The sequence below is a fragment of the Podarcis bocagei genome (assembly GCF_964188305.1).
Source record: "Podarcis bocagei genome assembly, chromosome: 2".
Lineage (NCBI taxonomy): Eukaryota > Metazoa > Chordata > Lepidosauria > Squamata > Lacertidae > Podarcis > Podarcis bocagei.
The window spans coordinates 17236636-17255204 of record NC_138126.1 but is presented as its reverse complement, the minus strand read 5'-3'; the positions used below and the strand labels follow the sequence as shown (position 1 = coordinate 17255204).

General features: G+C 46.7%; 1 protein-coding gene across 1 annotated transcript; it reads left to right on the top strand.

Moving 5' to 3' along the window:
* Positions 1 to 1979: 1979 nt before the first annotated feature.
* Positions 1980 to 16577, top strand: APOM (apolipoprotein M). Its single transcript, XM_081183685.1, has 7 exons — positions 1980 to 2107; positions 4925 to 5067; positions 8390 to 8463; positions 11343 to 11441; positions 12627 to 12725; positions 14506 to 14546; positions 16460 to 16577. The coding sequence occupies exons 1-6, from the start codon at positions 1997 to 1999 to the stop codon at positions 14529 to 14531; spliced, it is 552 nt and encodes a 183-aa protein (XP_081039811.1). The 5' UTR covers positions 1980 to 1996; the 3' UTR covers positions 14532 to 14546; positions 16460 to 16577.
* The last annotated feature ends 1992 nt before the right edge of the window (positions 16578 to 18569 follow it).

Sequence of the window (18569 nt, the reverse complement as noted above, 5' to 3'; positions counted from 1 at the left end):
TTAGAGCATCTGTGCATGCACGAGTGGCGAAACCTGGAAGTATCGCACTCCGTTACTCCCGGGTTGCCGCAGAGCGTAATCTGAAAACGCTCAGCCTGAAGCATATTTAACCCGAGGTATGACTGTACAGTAGTACCTCGTGTTAAGTACTTAATTCGTTCCGGAGGTCTGTACTTAACCTGAAACTGTTCTTAACCTGAAGGACCACTTTAGCTAATGGGGCCTCCTGCTGCTGCCGCGCCACCGGAGCACGATTTCTGTTCTCATCCTGAAGCAAAGTTCTTAACCTGAAGCACTATTTCTGGGTTAGCGGAGTCTGTAACCTGAAGCGTATGTAACCCGAGGTACCACTGTACCTCTAATAGGACCATATATATTCCCGGTTGATGGTGACCTTTCCCTATTTGTGGAATACCCTTTCTGATGAAATGTATCTGGCTGCCCCATTATTAACATTCAGGAGGAGTTTTAAAACTTTCCAGAGAAAAAATAGCTTAGCTAACAGAATTCTTATCAGAGGAATTATATGGACACATTCCCCAAAGGAGACTGTTGGGAAAACATTTCTCAGGAACTTAGGACTGACTAGGACATATTTGAAAAAGATGTAAGGTTGAAAAGGATCTATAGCTGGTTGTTCTGCAGTGTTATGATTCAGTCATTTTTTTACATGTTTGTTCTTTGGAGTCCATTACATTATTCACATTTGTTGGTCTCATCGCTTATTGTGCTTAATGCATAGGAACCCTCGGGGCATATTAATTATACTGTACGGTTGGCAAAAAAAAGAGCAGAAGGACAAGGGTGCTTGGAAGGCAGAGGATTCGTGAGCTCCGAAACTGAGCAGGCACGCAGGGGTAAAAGGTAAAGGTAAAGGTAAAGGGACCCCTGACCATTAGGTCCAGTCGTGGCCGACTCTGGGGTTGCGGCACTCATCTTGCTTTATTGGCCGAGGGAGCCGGCGTACAGCTTCCGGGTCATGTGGCTAACATGACTAAGCCGCTTCTGGTGAACCAGAGCAGCGCACGGAAACGCCGTTTACCTTGCCGCAGGAGCGGTACCTATTTATCTACTTGCACTTTGACGTGCTTTCGAACTGCTAGGTGGGCAGGAGCAGGGACCGAGCAACGGGAGCCCACCCCGTCGTGGGGATTCGAACTGCCGGCCTTCTGATCTGCAAGTCCTAGGCTCTGTGGTTTAACGCACAGCGCCACCCGTGTCCCACAGGCAGTTAGGGGAAGACAAGCTAAAATGCACCTGATATTAACTGGCCAGCTATATTTGTGGATCGAACCGCACACAGCAGGAGAAAACCAACCTCCCTTTCAAATCAATGAAATTTAACAGGGTCACTGGAGTGGCCAAATCAATCTAGAGAAAATCCCTATTTGATATCAAATATGTGCTTACTTGGCTATAATTATAGACTACTCTTCAGAGTAGTAAACACAGTATAAATAAATGAAACAATTAATTAATCCTCATCGGACCAAGACAAGAAATCAGCAGCGAGCATTTGAATTCCTATGCCCACTTACAGACCTATTCCCAAACTGCTATGTGAAAATATGTGTTTAAGCTGCCATCTAAAAAAAAAAAAAGTCAGGGAAAGAGGGAGTTCCACAAATGGGGGGCTACCACAGAGGAGACCTTCTCCTGCTTCACCCTGCAACAGGCCACCCCTGCTGTTGGGACCACACAAAGGGAGATATGGGAAGAGGCATTCCATCGGGTAATGATTATCTCTGTTTTCCCGCAATAACATCCCCATCATCAGAAACACTGCTTCCTTTGTTTGCTCTCAGGGCCCCCGGTTATGCTTGGTAGGGTCTTTCTGGATTTCAATCTCTGCCTCTGCTGTGAGGCACAGGGCAGCCCTGGCTGGACTCTAGACCCCAGAGAGCTAAACATTTAACAGGCAGGGGGCAAAGGTGAGCCTTGCAGGATGTTCTTTGCAGAGGTGGATTCTCCAAGTGAATTGCCTGCCATTCCTGCAATGGAGGGTCTGTGGTGCTATCTCTTCTACCTCTACGGGGTCCTTGTGGATGCTCTCTCCTTGTGTGAGGGTCCCGCGAAGCTGCATGCCAGTGAGCTGAACCGAGATCAGGTAGTTGAAGCCGATGGAGGGCAGCTGGGGTTGACAGCAGGTGGAAGCCTCTTAAACGTCCTGAAGGAGCGTCTCCACCCCCATCGTTCAGCCCGGACACTGAGGTCCAGCTCCGAGGGCCTTCTGGCGGTTCCCTCATTGCGAGAAGTGAGGTTACAGGGAACCAGACAGAGGGCCTTCTCAGTGGTGGCGCCCGCCCTGTGGAACGCCCTCCCTTCAGATGTGAAGGAAATAAGCAGCTATCCTATTTTTAAAAGACATCTGAAGGCAGCCCTGTTTAGGGAAGTTTTTAATATTTAATGCTGTATTGTTTTTAACACTCGATTGGGAGCCGCTCAGAGTGGCTGGGGAAACTAAGCCAGATAATAAATTATTATTATTATTATTATTATTATTATTATTATTATTATTATTATTATTATTATATAAATGCTTCTGTGTTCAAGCAGGTAGAACCCTTGAAGAACAAGGAGACCTTCATCCAGCATTTGGGGGGTGGGGAGACAAAATGCACATTATTATTATCACTATTGATCCTACTATTATTTTTCCATCACAGTGGAATCTTGGTTCTCGAATGCCTTGGTACTCGAACATTTCGGCTCCAGAATGCTGAAAACCTGGAAGTGTGTGTTCCGGTTTTCAAACATTTTTCAGAACCCAAAGGTCTGATGCGGCTATCAGCTATTGTTTCCAGGGCTCTTATGCCAATCGGAAGCCGCGCTTTGGTTTTTGAACGTTTCGGGAGTTGAATGGACTTCCAGAATGGATCATGTTCAAGAACCAAGGTACCACTGTATTTTTTTATTGCCCCCCCCCTAGTAGCATTATTTGCCTAGTAGCATTATTTGCCTAGTTGCATTATTTTTGAACAATGAAAGCAAAGTATACAAATGAAAATTAAGAACCTGAGGGAAAGCACGCTGGAACGGATAAAAGATCCATCTAGTCAAGGGATGGGGAAACTGTGGGTGCTGTTCCGACTCCCAACTCCCATCAGCCCCAGCCAGCAAGGCCAATGGTGAGGGATGATGGGAGCTGTAGTCCAGCTACATCTGGAGAGCCACGCAGGATCCCGTTCCCTGATCTAGTCTGTGCCTTCTTGTTTCTCATTGGTGCCACCTGGGAAGCACACAAGCAGGGCACAACTCCTGCCCCTGGGGGAGACCCAGAGGAGGTTTATCAGAGGCGGATTTAAGGGAGTGCATCAGCTTTGGTTGTGCTGGTGCAGAGCCTCGGGCACTGCAACTATTGTGTAGGATGGGGGGGTGAATTTAGGCATTGCTGCTGAAAGTTGAGACCTGCCACTGGGTTCAGGGGTCTCGCAGGAGGTGGAAAGGGGGAGAAAGTCTCATTGTGCAAGCAGACCTCATTCTGTACACACATACATCAATGAGTGTCATGTTTAAATCCACCCCCTGTCCTCCTCCTTTTTTATTATTTTAATCAGGTTTTTTTTTGGGGGGGGCCTTTGGAGGTTTGTTTGCTAAGTGGCTGTTTCCTGCATTTATGATTTATAGCCAACTAACTTTTACTCAGAGTAGACCCATTAAAATTAATGTGCCTAAGTTAGGCATAGCCATTAATTTTAATGTAAGGCTGTCATATGTCCAGAATTTCCCGCACATATCTGAGATTTGTCCAGACGGAATTTCTGAAAATCAGTAAAATGTTCGGGAAGAACCAGGCGTATAGCAACCCATCTCAGAAGTGTTGATTTTTTTGCCAAATTTCCTTTTAAAAAAATAGCTAAAAAACGTCATTGGGGGGTGGGGAGCTCAACAACTTTTGTATCCAGATTTTCACTTTTTGAAATATGGCAACCCTATTTTAATGGCTCTCCTCTGAGTAGGACTAACAGTGGCCATGGCCATGTAGGTGGGGGTTCTTAGCATCACCATTTTCTTCTTCTGTGAAATGGGTATTTTGTGGTGCTCGTTATACATTATCAGGTTTTGAAATGTGCCCTGGGCCAAAGAAGGTTGGGAATACCTTGGGAAAGAGCCATCCAAGTTAAAAGACACAGTTTTTGCATGTAACATGTAGTTTGGCCCAAGGCCAAGACATCTGAGGCGAACCACAAAATGTGGCCCCACCTGCAGCCAGGGAAGAAGGGATGAGTGAAGGTCTACACCAGGAAAAAGGGAGAAATTAATTTCTACTTTGGGAACAAGGGAAAAGTAAAGATCTATACAATGGTACCTCGGATTAAGAACATCTGAAGGCAGCCCTGTTTAGGGAAGCTTTTAATGTTTGATATATTACAGTATTTTAATATTTTTTTTGAAGCCGCCCAGAGTGGCTGGGGAAGCCCAACCAGATGGGTGGGGTATAAATAATAAATTATTACTATTACTATTATTATTATTATTATTATTATTATTGAACTTAATTCGTTCTGGAGGTCTGTTCTTAACCTGAAACTGTTCTTAACCTGAGGTACCACTTTAGCTAATGGGGCCTCCTGCTGCCACCATCGCATGATTTCTATTCTCATCCTTAAGCAAAGTTCTTAACCCAAGGCATTATTTGTGGGTTAGCGGAGTCTGTAACCTGAAGCGTCTGTAACCTAAAGCGCCTGTAACCCGAGGTACCACTGTACTGAAAACAAGGTGTGGGACTCAAACCAACCTTATCCAATGGGTGAAGTGAGAATTAAAGGTCATGGCCCTCCAGAAGAAGCAGGTGACGCATTTCTTTGAGGCTGAATCTGCTGCTCCTGTGGCTCCTGCCACCTGAGGCAGCTGCCTCACCTTGCCTCATGGGTGTGCTGGCCCTGCTTTGTCCCCAGGTGTGACTCGGTTCTCCCCTTTGCAGTATATTGGCAGGTGGTTCTTCATTGCAGCAGCCGCGGCATCACCTTCCTCACTGGAGACGTTCGCCAGCACTGACAGCAGCATCTTCAGCATGACACAAACCAGCAGCCCAGAGCGGTTGCAACTGGAAGCTGCCATCCGACTGTGAGTTCCTTTTCCCCTTTGGCCCTTTCCCCGCAAAACACACTACTTCCCCAGGAAACCCAGGCTGAGCAAAGGCTCTCCAGGGCCGATGTAGGGAAATAACAAAGAAGAGGCACAAATACAAGATGGGGGACACCTGGCTTGAGAGCAGTACATGTGAAAAGGATCTAGGAGTCTTGGTTGACCACAAACTTGACATGAGCCAACAGTGTGATGCGGCAGCTAAGAAAGCCAATGCAATTCTGGGCTGCATCAATAGGAGTATAGCATCTAGATCATGGGAAGTAATAGTGCCACTGTATTCTGCTCTGGTCAGACCTCACCTGGAGTACTGTGTCCAGTTCTGGGCACCACAGTTCAAGAAGGACACTGACAAACTGGAACGTGTCCAGAGGAGGGCAACCAAAATGGTCAAAGGCCTGGAAACGATGCCTTATGAGGAACGGCTAAGGGAGCTGGGCATGTTTAGCCTGGAGAAGAGGAGGTTAAGGGGTGATATGATAGCCATGTTCAAATATATAAAAGGATGTCACATAGAGGAGGGAGAAAGGTTGTTTTCTGCTGCTCCAGAGAAGCGGACACGGAGCAATGGATCCAAACTACAAGAAAGAAGATTCCACCTAAACATTAGGAAGAACTTCCTGACAGTAAGAGCTGTTTGACAGTGGAATTTGCTGCCAAGGAGTGTGGTGGAGTCTCCTACTTTGGAGGTCTTTAAGCAGAGGCTTGACAACCATATGTCAGGAGTGCTCTGATGGTGTTTCCTGCTTGGCAGGGGGGTTGGACTCGATGGCCCTTGTGGTCTCTTCCAACTCTATGATTCTATGATTCTATGATTCTAAGACTGTTTCTCGAGCATGTGCAGAGCACAGGACTCGAGATGTTTCGACAAGGCAAAAGATCCAAATGGGACTCTCTACGTAGGACTCCCCACCTGCTCCGTGGATACCTTGAGGGGAGGGGGAGTTCAGAGATTTTGTAGGAGAGGATCCCCCAAGCTGGTAGTGTTGTAGAAAAAATTGGAGTTGGCTTTTACACTCCAACTCCCCTCAAAGGATTCAGTGTCCCCTAGGTCCGTTATCGCTCAGAGAATCGAATCCCGTTGCTCGGTCCCTGCTCCTGCCAACCTAGCAGTTCGAAAGCACATCAAAGTGCAAGTAGATAAATAGGTACCACTCCGGCAGGAAGGTAAACAGCATTTCCGTGCGCTGCTCTGGTTCGCCAGAAGCGGCTTAGTCCTGCTGGCCACATGACCCGGAAGCTGTACGCCGGCTCCCTCGGCCAATAAAGCGAGATGAGTGCTGCAACCCCAGAGTCGGCCACGCCTGGACCTAATGGTCAGGGGTCCCTTTACCTTTACCTAAGTCCGTTATCAGTCAGAGAGAAATGGATGGAAGCAGGAACCAGTCTGAGCAAGGAAGATATTTATTTTTCTGTTGCAACAGTGCCTCGGCCCCGCTTTGAAAGGAGGCAAGGACCCAGAACAAGATGTACAAGAACTTTTAAAGGCTTTAGAAATTGCCCAATCTCTTAGCCAAAAACCAGCCAAAAGCATCACACAAGCATCACAGAAGGAGGTGGGTCTACAACAGAAATTTGCGTGTGTAACTCATCTCCTGTCTGTCAAGGTACCTGAGAATGTTTGCTGGCTATTGTTTCCTGGCTAGTCAGGGCTATTCCTCCCAAATGGTAAATACCTACTGATACACAGTAGATTCTCTTTTGACAGGTCTGCTTTAACAAATACTTGCCAGACCGATTTGCAGGATCTGCAAGTGAAAGAAAATATTGGAAAAGGTTTCCCAAGATGAGAGGAAATGGCTTCGGGATTTCTCAAATGAACTCAAATGAAGCGTAATTTTCTCAGGGAATATTTCCTAAATTTTGAAAGGCGACATTGGTTTTCTGTGGAGTGTGTTTCCCCGATTGTGTGTGCACCCTAAGTTTTAAAATAACAGTAGACACCCCCAGTCCTTGCAGAAGAATACTGGGAGGAGGTCACACCAAAAAAGGCCAGGTCCATGCACTGGTGCTTACAATGGAAGAACCAACACCAGGAGTTGGCATCATTGGGCATTTGCCAAGGCCCCACTGCCACTCTGGAGATGCCTGGCTTTGCTGTTGTTGGCTAATCGCCTATGTTTTCTGGACATGCATCACCCACATGCCTTCTGCTGTGCCCCTGAAGGTGCGCAGCCTGGGAGTCATTCTGTACTCGCAGCTGTCCATGGAGGCGCAGGTCAATTCTGTGTCCAGGGCAGTTGTTTACCAGCTCCATCTGGTACGCAGGCTGAGACCCTACCTGCCCACAGACTGTCTCGCCAGAGTGGTGCATGCTCTGGTTATCTCTGGCTTGGACTACTGCAATGCGCTCTACGTGGGGCTACCTTTGAAGGTGACCCGGAAACTACAACTAATCCAGAATGCAGCAGCCAGACTGGTGACTGGGAGCGGCCGCCGAGGCCACATAACACCGGTCTTGAAAGACCTACATTGGCTCCCAGTACGTTTCCGAGCACAATTCAAACTGTTGGTGCTGACCTTTAAAGCCCTAAACGGCCTCAGCCCAGTATACCTGAAGGAGCGTCTCCACCCCCATCATTCTGCCTGGACACTGAGGTCCAGCACCGAGGGCCTTCTGGTGGTTCCCTCACTGCAAGAAGCCAAGTCACAGGGAACCAGGCAGAGGGCCTTCTCGGTAGTGGCGAACGCCCTCCCACCAGATGTCAAAGAGAACAACAACTACCAGACTTTTAGAAGGCATCTGAAGGCAGCCCTGTTTAGGGAAGGTTTTAATGTTTGATGGACTACTGTATTTTAATATTTTGTTGGAAGCTGCCCAGAGTGGCTGGGGAAACCCAGCCAGATGGGCAGGGTGTAAATTCTTCTTCTTCTTCTTCTTCTTCTTCTTCTTCTTCTTCTTCTTCTTCTTCTTCTTCTTCTTCTCCGTCTTCTCCGTCTTCTTCTTCTTCTCTGTGGGGGGATGGGGGTGGGGAGCCGTATCACTGTCCTTCCATAGCCCTTTTCTTCCATCTGTCCAAATCACTTTTTTTCAAGGAAAAATCTAGATGGGTACTTTGCCAAAGATGCATGTTGTAGCTATGAGAAATCCTGGTATTTAATTGAGTGTATTGTTACGTCAGCTGGAGTGATATTGAAAAATATGCAGGATTTAAAAATAAATTAAGAGGTAACATGTTAAGAGGCCCCCCCCAAGACCTCTCACTTGTCTCTGACGCCCTGCCTTACCAAACCTACCTCAAATAATCCATTACATTTGGCTGTTTAGCCATCTATCCATCTCTCTCTCCCCCTCTCTCAGGAAGACAGGCCAATGTGTTCCCAAATCATGGATTTACTTACTTAAGGAGCAGAGTGCTGACCTGGCTACAGAAGGTAAGGCAGAACTTCCTTTTCTAATGGCCCCTTTGATAAGCCCACTCTCAAAGCTGAGCTCAGAACAGGACTGGCCCTCTCAGCAGGCAGAGGGAGGAGCGTTGCAGGCAGGGAGAAGCAGCAGCAAGGTGTTTAGGGGGCCGGACTGCGAGTGTCACGTGGCCTGCCGACTGCATATCTCAGGAGCCGCTGAAGACACTGCCCGTGTTGTTGTTTTTCCGAAGTAGTCCTTTTTATTATTTGCTGTTCAAGTGCTTTTGTGTTTTGAAGGTGGTAACGTTCCTGTTCACAGGGATTAAGTTAAACTCTTAAGAAAATTCTACAGTGGAAGGAGAACTTATTACAACCGCCCTCTGAATATAAAACATTCACTTGTCAGCTAGCAGAGACCAGGAGCTGAAGCAGTAAGAGCAGAAATCCACATTTCAATTACCGTATTTTTTGCTCTATAAGACTCACTTTTTCCCTCCTAAAAAGTAAGGGGAAATGTGTGTGCGTCTTATGGAGCGAATGCAGGCTGCGCAGCTATCCCAGAAGCCAGAACAGCAAGAGGGATCGCTGCTTTCACTGCGCAGCGATCCCTCTTGCTGTTCGGGCTTCTGAGATTCAGAATTTTTTCTTTCTTGTTTTCCTCCTCCAAAAACTAGGTGCGTCTTGTGGTCTGGTGCGTCTTATAGAGTGAAAAATACAGTGGGTGGAGAGGTTTTGGTTTCTGTCCCACAGAGACCACAGCAGCCCCACTTTGATGCTCTTTGTTCTCCAACTTACACAAGTCAAGTAACCCTCCTCCCAAGTGGCACACAGTGCCCTTTGGTTTCTTCTTTGAGCCCAGGGTTGCATCTAATGGAAGTGTTTGAATGCATCCAGCATAGGTGCATTTTTTGTGTAGATATACTGCACTGCCAGACAAATATCAAATGTAGTTTAAACGAACTGTATTAGAAATAGATGCTGCTCCCCAACCTCCCATGTTTCGGGGGGGGGGGAGTTGCTCCAGTCTACAAAGTGTTTTTGGTAGCAACAATCTCAACAAAACTAGTTGTTTGTTTGGTAAACTTTGTTTAGACACTGCCCGTGTTGACCTAAGATTAATCCGCAAATCCAGCCAGCTTCTCTGTGTGGAAATGGGAGGAGAATGTCATCTTGTCCTCCTCCTGCAGCAAAATGTCTCGGGCCAGCCCCAGTTCAGAAAAATAGCATGGTATAGCCTTTGTTAGCAAATGAGAAATGAAAGCTAGGAGCTAAATGGCACCTTAAACCTAGGTTATGAGCGCAGCAACGGAATGTCTAGGCACACTTTTTTTATAACAAGAATACAAAGCTGAAAATGAGTGGACTGCGCTAAAATATTCTATTCATTTTCACATGGTCTAGTCCTTCCCCTGCCCACCCCCCTAATATTCTTAAGAGGGTCTCTTCTCCAGTCTGCAGAGAGTAGCTGGACGTGGGGAGGCAGGAAAAGGTCCTCCTTTCCTTCCACTCTGCAGTTTTAATAGGCACAGTACCACACCCAGAGCTCAGAAACTGCTCGCACTAATGAAATTCTCCATCCAAAATGCACCTAGAACAATGGGAGTTTTGAACGTTGGGTATATCCCAATACCATGTTTGAACCCTGTGCCCAAGGTTTCCCGCTTTTGTATAGTCCTACTGGGACTGAGGTGGCATTAAATCCTGCTGCATTTGGGTGGCACTGTGGGTTAAACCACTGAGCCTAGGACTTGCCGATCAGGTCGGTGGTTCGAATCCCTGCGACGAGGTGAGCTCCCGTTGCTCGGTCCCTGCTCCTGCCAACCTAGCAGTTCGAAAGCACATCAAAGTACAAGTAGATAAATAGGTACCGCTCTGGCGGGAAGGTAAACGGCGTTTCCGTGCGCTGTTCTGGTTCACCAGAAGCGGCTTAGTCATGCTGGCCACATGACCCAGAAGATGTACGCCGGCTCCCTCAGCCAGTAAAGCGAGATGAGCGCCGCAACCCCAGAGTCATCCACGACTGGACCTAATGGCCAGGGGTCCCTTTACCTTTACCTTTACCACTGTAGTTCCAACTCTTGACTTGGGCTGGAGGGGCCACAACCCCGTTAACATATGTAAAATCAGTGTACGTAATAGATGACTGAGATGAAAGATGAACTAGCAGAGCCTTTACCTTTACTAGGCCTGGGTGGCATTAAATCCTGCTGCATTTGGCTGCATGCCCCAGTTACCCACAGGGAACTAGGGTGTGCAGCCATACTGAGCAGTCCTGCTTCACTGTCTACGTGCTCTGCCTCCCTGCAAAGTGAACTATCTTAACATGAGTTGGGCTTCCAGGATATTGATAAAGGTAAAGGGACCCCTGACCATTAGGTGCATTCGTGGCCGACTCTGGGGTTGCGGTGCTCATCTCGCTTTATTGGCCGAGGGAGCCAGCGTACAGCTTCCAGGTCATGTGGTCAGCATGACTAAGCCGCTTCTGGCGAACCAGAGCATCGCACGGAAATGCCGTTTACTTTCCCGCCAGAGTGGTACCTATTTATCTGCTTGCACTTTGACGTGCTTTCAAACTGCTAGGTTGGCAGGAGCAGGGACCGAGCAATGGGAGCTCACCCTGTCGCGAGGATTCGAACCACCAACCTTCTGATCAGCAAGTCCTAGGCTCTGTTGTTGAACCCACAGCGCCACCCTCAATTTACCTCTACATTCAGTTGCTTGAATTTGTTTGGTATGTACCTCGACTTGAGTAAATAGGTTATTTTTCTCACCTGCGTTCTGAAGTGGTATAGTCCTGGGAAGGCTGCACCATGGAAATCTGTGCATCAGCCTGCAGCCTCAACCTGCAGCTCCCATCTCTCTTGACCTATAAACATGTTTCTTTCTCTCCGACTTCCCCACTCCAGGCCGCCCTCACATGAGGACAGAGCTGTTCTCTGGCAAGTGCCCCGACTCTATCATTGTCCAGGAAACAGATCGAGACTACCAGAGGATCCTTCTGTATTGTGAGTCCCTCATCCACAGATGTCTGAACTGGGGAGCTTAATTGGGTTAGAGCTGGGGTCAGCAAACTTTTTCAGCAGGTCCACTGTCCCTCAGACCTTGTGGGGGGCTGGACTATATTTTTTTTGGGGGGGGGAGAAATGAACAAATTCCTATGCCCTACAAATAACCCAGAGATGAGAGTCCCTGATTATAAAAACATAGAAAATGGGAGATACATAGCCACTCCAGCAACATATCTCTATATCCTCGCATCCAGAAACGCAAGAAGGGCTTTTACTCTTGCTAGATGTTCAGCCTTGCTCTCACCGGTTCTGGAAGTCTCCTATAGAAGAGTCCTGTACGCACAGAGACTTTGCGCCTGCCCATTAGGGGAAATAGGAAGCCCCAAACACACCCCGTATTTTTCGCTCCATAAGACGCACCTGACCATAAGATGCACCTAGTTTTTAGAGGGGGAAAGCAAGGGGGGAAATTCTGCGCAGAGCATATAAGCGGCTCATGCCTTTCTTGCTTTAAACCCTTCCGTCCCTCCTCCCATTTCGCCGAGAAGCCAGCAGAGCAAGAGCGATAGCTGCACAGCGCCTCTTCTGCTGACTTCCCAGCAAAGCGGGATGAGGGACGAAAGGGAGCCCTTACAAGGGATTGCTGAGCAGAGCCTGGCAGCGGCTCTTGCTGGCTTTTCCGGGAGGTGGGGGAAAGGACAGAGGGCAGCCCGTCAGTCCCTTCTCCCACCTTGCGGAAAATCCAGCAAGAGCCGCACACAAGCTCTCTTTAAAGAGAGCCCGGCTCCAGCAAGAGCCTCCTGCCTGCATTCGCTCCATAAGACGCACACACATTTCACCTTACTTTTTAGGAGGAAAAAAGTGTGTCTTATGGAGCGAAAAATACGGTATTTTTTAGATGTCCTTTTTATGCTGACATTTGTAGAGACACCGTTGATCCTTTGCTGAAGAGGCTCGCTGATCTTTCAGACAAGTCTAACCCAGAGATGCATTTTAAATAAAAGCACACATTCCACTCATGTAAAAACACGCTGATTCCTGGACTGTCCGCGGGCCGGATTTAGAAGGCGATTGGGCCAAATCTGGCCCCCGGGCCTTCGTTTGCCTACCCATGGGTTAGGGTAACGAATCTTGGAATTGAAATGTCCTTGCATCTGAGCTGCGCTCGTCCTTTCTCCCCAGCCCGAGTCCTCCACCCTGCTGAGGGCTGTATTTCTGATTTCAAAGGCAAAGCTTCCTGCCTTGACATGAACGAATTCCTGCTTATACCCAGGACCCAAGGTAGGTATTACTAGTGAACTGGGTGGTGGTTTACCTGTTGTTGCAACTTTTCCGCTTTTAGCATCTCTCAGATGGAGGGTGGCCACAAATGCATCACCCCAAAGAGAGGACAAAAGAAAACACAGGTAGGTTCACTTATACAGTGGTACTTATACACCTTGGTTCTCAAACTTAATCCGTTCCGGAAGTCCGTTCCAAAACCAAAGCGTTCCTAAACCAAGGCGCGCTTTCCCATAGAAAGCAATGCAAAACCGATTAAACCGTTCTGGGCTTTTAAAAATAGCCCCCCAAAACCAGCAATTTAACAATTTAACTATTTTACTATCTAACGAGACCGTTGATCCATAAAATGAAAGCAATAATCAATGTACTGTACTACAAAATAAATAAGACAGTATTGTAGATGATAAAAATTAAAATTAAACGATAGTCATTGTTTGGGCGGGGTTTTTTTAAATCCATTTCTGCAGTCACGCAATCAATAAGTAGCTGAACTGGGCTCCACACAGTGGCAAAAACAAATTAAACGAAAAAGAATCAAAAACAAAAACGCAAAATAAATAGTTTTTTAAAAAAGCGCCTAACTTAATCCGTTCTGGAAGTCCGTTTGACTTCTGAAATGTTCGAAAACCAAGGCGCAGCTTCTGATTGGTGCAGGTGCCCTGCAAACAATAGCCGACAGCTGCATCGGACGTTCGGCTTCTGAAAAATGTTCGGAAACCGGGGGGAAGAGTCAGTGGAAGAAGATTGGAAGAAATTTAAAGATTATTTACAGAGACATTGTAAAATTAACGAACTTTAGAATAATGTTGGATTAAAATTAAGAGGTTTCTAGCTGTAATGGGTTAAAAGAATATGAAAAAATGGGTTTATAGAAGTAAAATTTCAAGATCATAAAAATTTAAGAATAAAGATTTGGGTAGGATAAAGAGGGAAACAAATTGCTGAGCTAATAAATTGAATTGGAATACAAAAAAGAGAGGTATGAGGGGGTCCAAGAAACAAGTAAACGAAAAATAATGGCTGTATTTTTTATTTTTTATTTTTTTGTTTGTTTTATCCCTTTTTTGTAATGTAAAAATCTTAATAAAAATCTTATTAAAAAAAAAGAAAAATGTTCGGAAACCGGAACACTTACTTCCGGGTTTTCGGCGTTTGAGAACCAAGGCGTTTGAGTACCAAGGCATTTGAGAACCAAGGTACCACTGAATATGGATTGATGCAAACTTGGAAATAATTATTAGGATTTAGATAGCAGTACTGTACAACATGTCTCTCGCCACGGTGGGGAAGACCACTCAGTCTGTTGCCCAGGTGGTAACAGCCGATGGGCAACTTCCAAGACCCCTCCCCATGCTTCTTTCTTTTGCACCTCCAAACTAGATTTGGACTGGAGAGCTCTTCCGATGGAGGACTGTTTCAAACAGCGGACAGTCCTTTGCAATGTAGGGCACCTAGTCAACCTTAGTCAGATGTGACTGCTCCTTTCTACAGAGGCTGTTTCCGAAGCACCCCAAAATCAAGATTGTGTACCCCACACTTGCCCTAAGCAAAGCGATATTTTGTCATTATAGCTCAGCTACAACATCCCAGAGTTAGAGGAGAGCAAGATTTCTTGTCCGTGACACACCCGGCTATGAAAACAACTTCACATTCCCATCCCTCGCTCTGCCCTGCAGACTCAAAATTCACTTCTGGATTCCAAAGACCGGAGTCACAACTAACTTTGCAAACGTTTGTGTACTAATCCTCATTGGCCTTCTCTCTTTCTCTCTTTCAGGTGCCTGTGAATTCCAAGCATTTTGACCTCAAACTCCTTGGGTAAGATAAGCCATCCTGTCCCCAACCCAAATACATATTTAACTTCCCTACCATCCTAAAATCACCATCTCCCTGTGGTATGAGTCAAACCTTAGAGTGCCTAATAGTAAAGAAATGTCCCTGATCCTATAGATCAGGGTTGGCTTCTAGCTCACTTTTTTCCCCTTGGAATAAATTTTATTAGATTTTATAAAGAGAGATACAAAGATGATGATCAAACATGTTTTTTGGCTAAACAAATACGCTGATCTAGGTAAAATTAAAATATAGATCCAGAGGAAAAGAAGGGGAAAAGAGAGAGAGAGAGAGAGAGAGAGAGAGAGAGAGAGAGAGAGAGAGAGAGAGAGAGAAGGATTAAAATACAGAGAAAATAAATAAATAAGGTTAAGATACTAAAGCACTTCTGGTTCTTCATCTGTCAGCTATATATAAACAATATTCAACTCATCTGCTCCAATATAACACTCAGCACAACTACTTTTTATAAGTAAACATTCTCTTCAGCCTTCAAACCCAAATGTCATTACAGTCATGCCTTGGAAGCTTAACGCCTTGCAACTTGAACGTTTTGGCTCCCAAACACCACAAACCCAGGAGCTTCCTGCAGCCAATTGGAAGCCACGCCTTGGTTTCCGAACGTTTTGGAAGTTGAACGGACTTCCGGAATGGAGTCCTTTCGACATCCAAGATGCAACTGTATTTCTTTTTCACACCAAAAGCACTCAGGGCTGATTTCCTTAAAAATGGAGAGGTTTGATCTTCTTGCAGTCCATGGGACTCTCAAGAGTCTCCTCCAGCACCATAATTCAAAAGCATAAATTCTTCGGCGATCAGCCTTCTTGATGGTCCAGCTCTCACTTCCATACATCACTACTGGGAAAACCATAGCTTTAACTATACAGACCTTTGTTGGCAAGGTGATGTCTCTGCTTTTTAAGATGCTGTCTAGAATGGGAATTAGTAGACCCAATTTGCTCATGTTCATTAATTTTAATGGCGCTACTCTTGAGTGGAACTTAGTTCAGTGCCACCCAAAGGAAGATGCCTCATTCAGAGTCAGACAACCGGCCAAGCTAGCTCACTGGCTGGCTCTGGCTTTCCAGGGTTTCAGGCAGGAGACAATCGTAGCCCTGGCCTGGAGAAGCTGGGGTCTGAACCTGGGACCTTCTGCATGCAGGGCAGCTGTGCTGTCACTGAGCTACAGCCCTTCCCCAGCTTGCAGGCGAACGTCTGTGGCTCAGCAATATCAGCCTGCCCCTGGAATGCAGGGTTGCTTTGTGAATTCTTCTCCAGGGTCTCTGGGTCACAGCCTCAAGTTCACGCAGGGGAAACCAGGAGGGCCATAGCAAAAGGGCCGGAGCTCAGTCGGCAGAAGTGTTCGAAGTTATGAAGAGCACGGGGGCAGAACGGTTTTTCTCCATCTCTCAATACTGCCGGAACCCGGGCTCATCAACTGAAGCTGAATCTCGCAAGCTTCAGGCAAAAGAAAGGGCTTTTGCATAAATGGTGCGTTTCGCTCACACAGGAAGTAGCGATGATGGGCAGTGACTCAGAGTGGTTGTGAAAGAGGATCAGACAAATTCATGAAGGATGAAGCAATCAATGGCTACTAGACGAGGCTCAAAACATTTGTGTCAGTACACGTTTAACGCTGCACCATGGTTAGGCTGGAAAAGGCAGAGGAGGGGAGATTTGCATACAATGCCCAGCAGAAAAAGGATTGTACAACAAGCCTCCAGGGCACTCCTGATCTCGTAACAGACGCCGGGAGTCACCGACAGGCAATTTTGCTTTTTGGTATCTACTTACCAGATCCAGTTCCCCAGTTGCTCACGAAACCAATGAAATACAAAACCTCAGATTATTTCAGTACCAACCCACCCTCATTCCTTCCTTTCTTGTTTTCACCTCAGCTTTGGACCCGCTGCGGCTGGACTTAACCGTATACAGAAGTTCGTTTGCCTCACTCACTGGGGATGCGGGTGGTTTTACACGTCTTGTGGTGTTGAATAAAATTCCTTTGAGCCAAAAGTGGACTTCCAGGTCTCTGTGTCCGGCCTCTGGGATTCTCCTCAGACCACGCACTTCCTCAAGTGCTTTTGCCTGGCTGGAATGTGTCCCTGAACTGCAGTAACGCCTCTTGCTTGTCTGCATGGAGAGGTGTGTGCTTGTGTGTATGTGTGTGTGGATAGAAACCCAACTTTTGTGTGGCTAAAATGCAGCAAACACAGGACGCGGGTGGCGCTGTGGGTTAAACCACAGAGCCTAGGACTTGCCGATCAGAAGGTTGGCGGTTCGAATCCCCGTGACGGGGTGAGCTCCCGTTGCTCAGTCCCTGCTCCTGCCAACCTAGCAGTTCGAAAGCACGTCAAAGTGCAAGTAGATAAATAGGTACCGCTCTGGCGGGAAGGAAAACGGCGTTTCCGTGCGCTGCTCTGGTTAGTCATGCTGGCCACATGATCCGGAAGCTGTACACCGGTTCTTAAAAAAAAAGAGGGGGAGGGAGAATGCAGCAAACTGCACCAAGCAGTGAAGGATAGCTCAGTTGGCAGAACACAAGACTTAATTGGCAGGGTTCGAGCCCCCATGTTGGGCAAAAATATTCCTGCATTGCAGGAGGTTGGACTAAATGATCCTTGTGGTTCTTTCCAGCTCTATGATTCTGTGATTAGTCACATCAGTTGCTCCTCCCATTTTTTGTCTCTGGCCCCACCCACTACTAGCATGGTCCCCACAAAGGAATTCGGCCAAAAGTATGTTCACCCCGCCACCCTGCTATAGTATTTTATTGCATACAATTCCATACAATAAAATACAAAACAAGAAAATAAAAGAAGCAATAAAAATGCAATTAAAAATCGATATGAATATTTCGCATGATGTATGAACTGCCTCCCGTGTTCCACCACAAATACACATAGACACGCAGTGTTAATGAATGAAGTTTGTGGGCCCTGCTGTAAATCATTTTGCCTCCCAGCTGAGCTATGAAAAGTGAAAGCAAGCCCAGCTGAAAGGAGGAAGGGGGGGAAGGCAGGGACCCACAGTGCAGGGGGTATTTGCTGACAAGCACTGGCAGCCTCCAGAGGAATGATGAACCCCTTTCTTCCCTCTCCTCCAGTAAAAACTGCCTGATTGCTGTCCATGCTTTATCCAGTTGCCATGAGAACCACAACTGTAGGTCGCTCCGGTTGCAACTGAGAATCGCAGAGCCTCGCATTGTTCTTTGAAGTTTCCCTTTTATTTAAATATATAGATATATAGATATATTAACACAGGTTGGAAAAATAAACGAATCCAAATCAACAGTGTTTTAAACTGTTAAAACAGCAGTCAGGATATAGATACACAGGTTAGTTTATGCAGTTCTCCCGCCTGCAGCCGCCCCCTATACACAACCAATGCGTTCCCAAGTAAAACAGGGTAATTTGGTCCCCACCCCACCCCACCCAATGAAGAAAATAACCACTATGCTTCCAAAATCACAAACGGCAACACACTTTCTCAGGCACCGGGGAACATCTAGAGTGGTGCATGACCAAACAGGACAGGGAAGAGGTATATTTTGGCTCTCAAGGGGTTGCAGAGATGTACCGTTTTGTGGAGACACAGAGGCACCCAGCCGCCTCCTGCTGTTCATGAAGCACACACAATTATTATTTTCTCTTGATCTTCCCTTCACTGGCAAACACCTCACAGTTTTCATAACAATGCTGCCTCAGAATGGAGCCTATTAAAATTCTAGCGTCTCCCTCCCTCCAACGTAGAATAGCACAGCCAGCGGTGCGATGATACAGGTGCATTATGTTTCAGCAGGAACATCGCAGGCGGCTACTGGCTAGTATGTGTGACGCCACTCACACCCTTCAGTACCTGCCATCTTGAGATCGATTCGTACGCAATATAAATTTGCTGAGGAATTACTAGGTTTCCCAAATAAACACTCTGGTAATCCCAGTAAGCGAGGCGGCGAGGGGTTTTTTTGTTTTGTTTTTTAAGAGCACTGTGTTGCATTGAAACCAA

Bases quoted from the DNA above. Each gene is read 5' to 3' on its own strand.
- APOM (XM_081183685.1), top strand. From the start codon at position 1,997: ATGGAGGGTCTGTGGTGCTATCTCTTCTACCTCTACGGGGTCCTTGTG. The intron at 2,108-4,924 runs GTAGTTGAAGCC...TCCCCTTTGCAG, and splicing joins GTGAGCTGAACCGAGATCAG to TATATTGGCAGGTGGTTCTT. The intron at 8,464-11,342 runs GTAAGGCAGAAC...TCCCCACTCCAG, and splicing joins TGCTGACCTGGCTACAGAAG to GCCGCCCTCACATGAGGACA.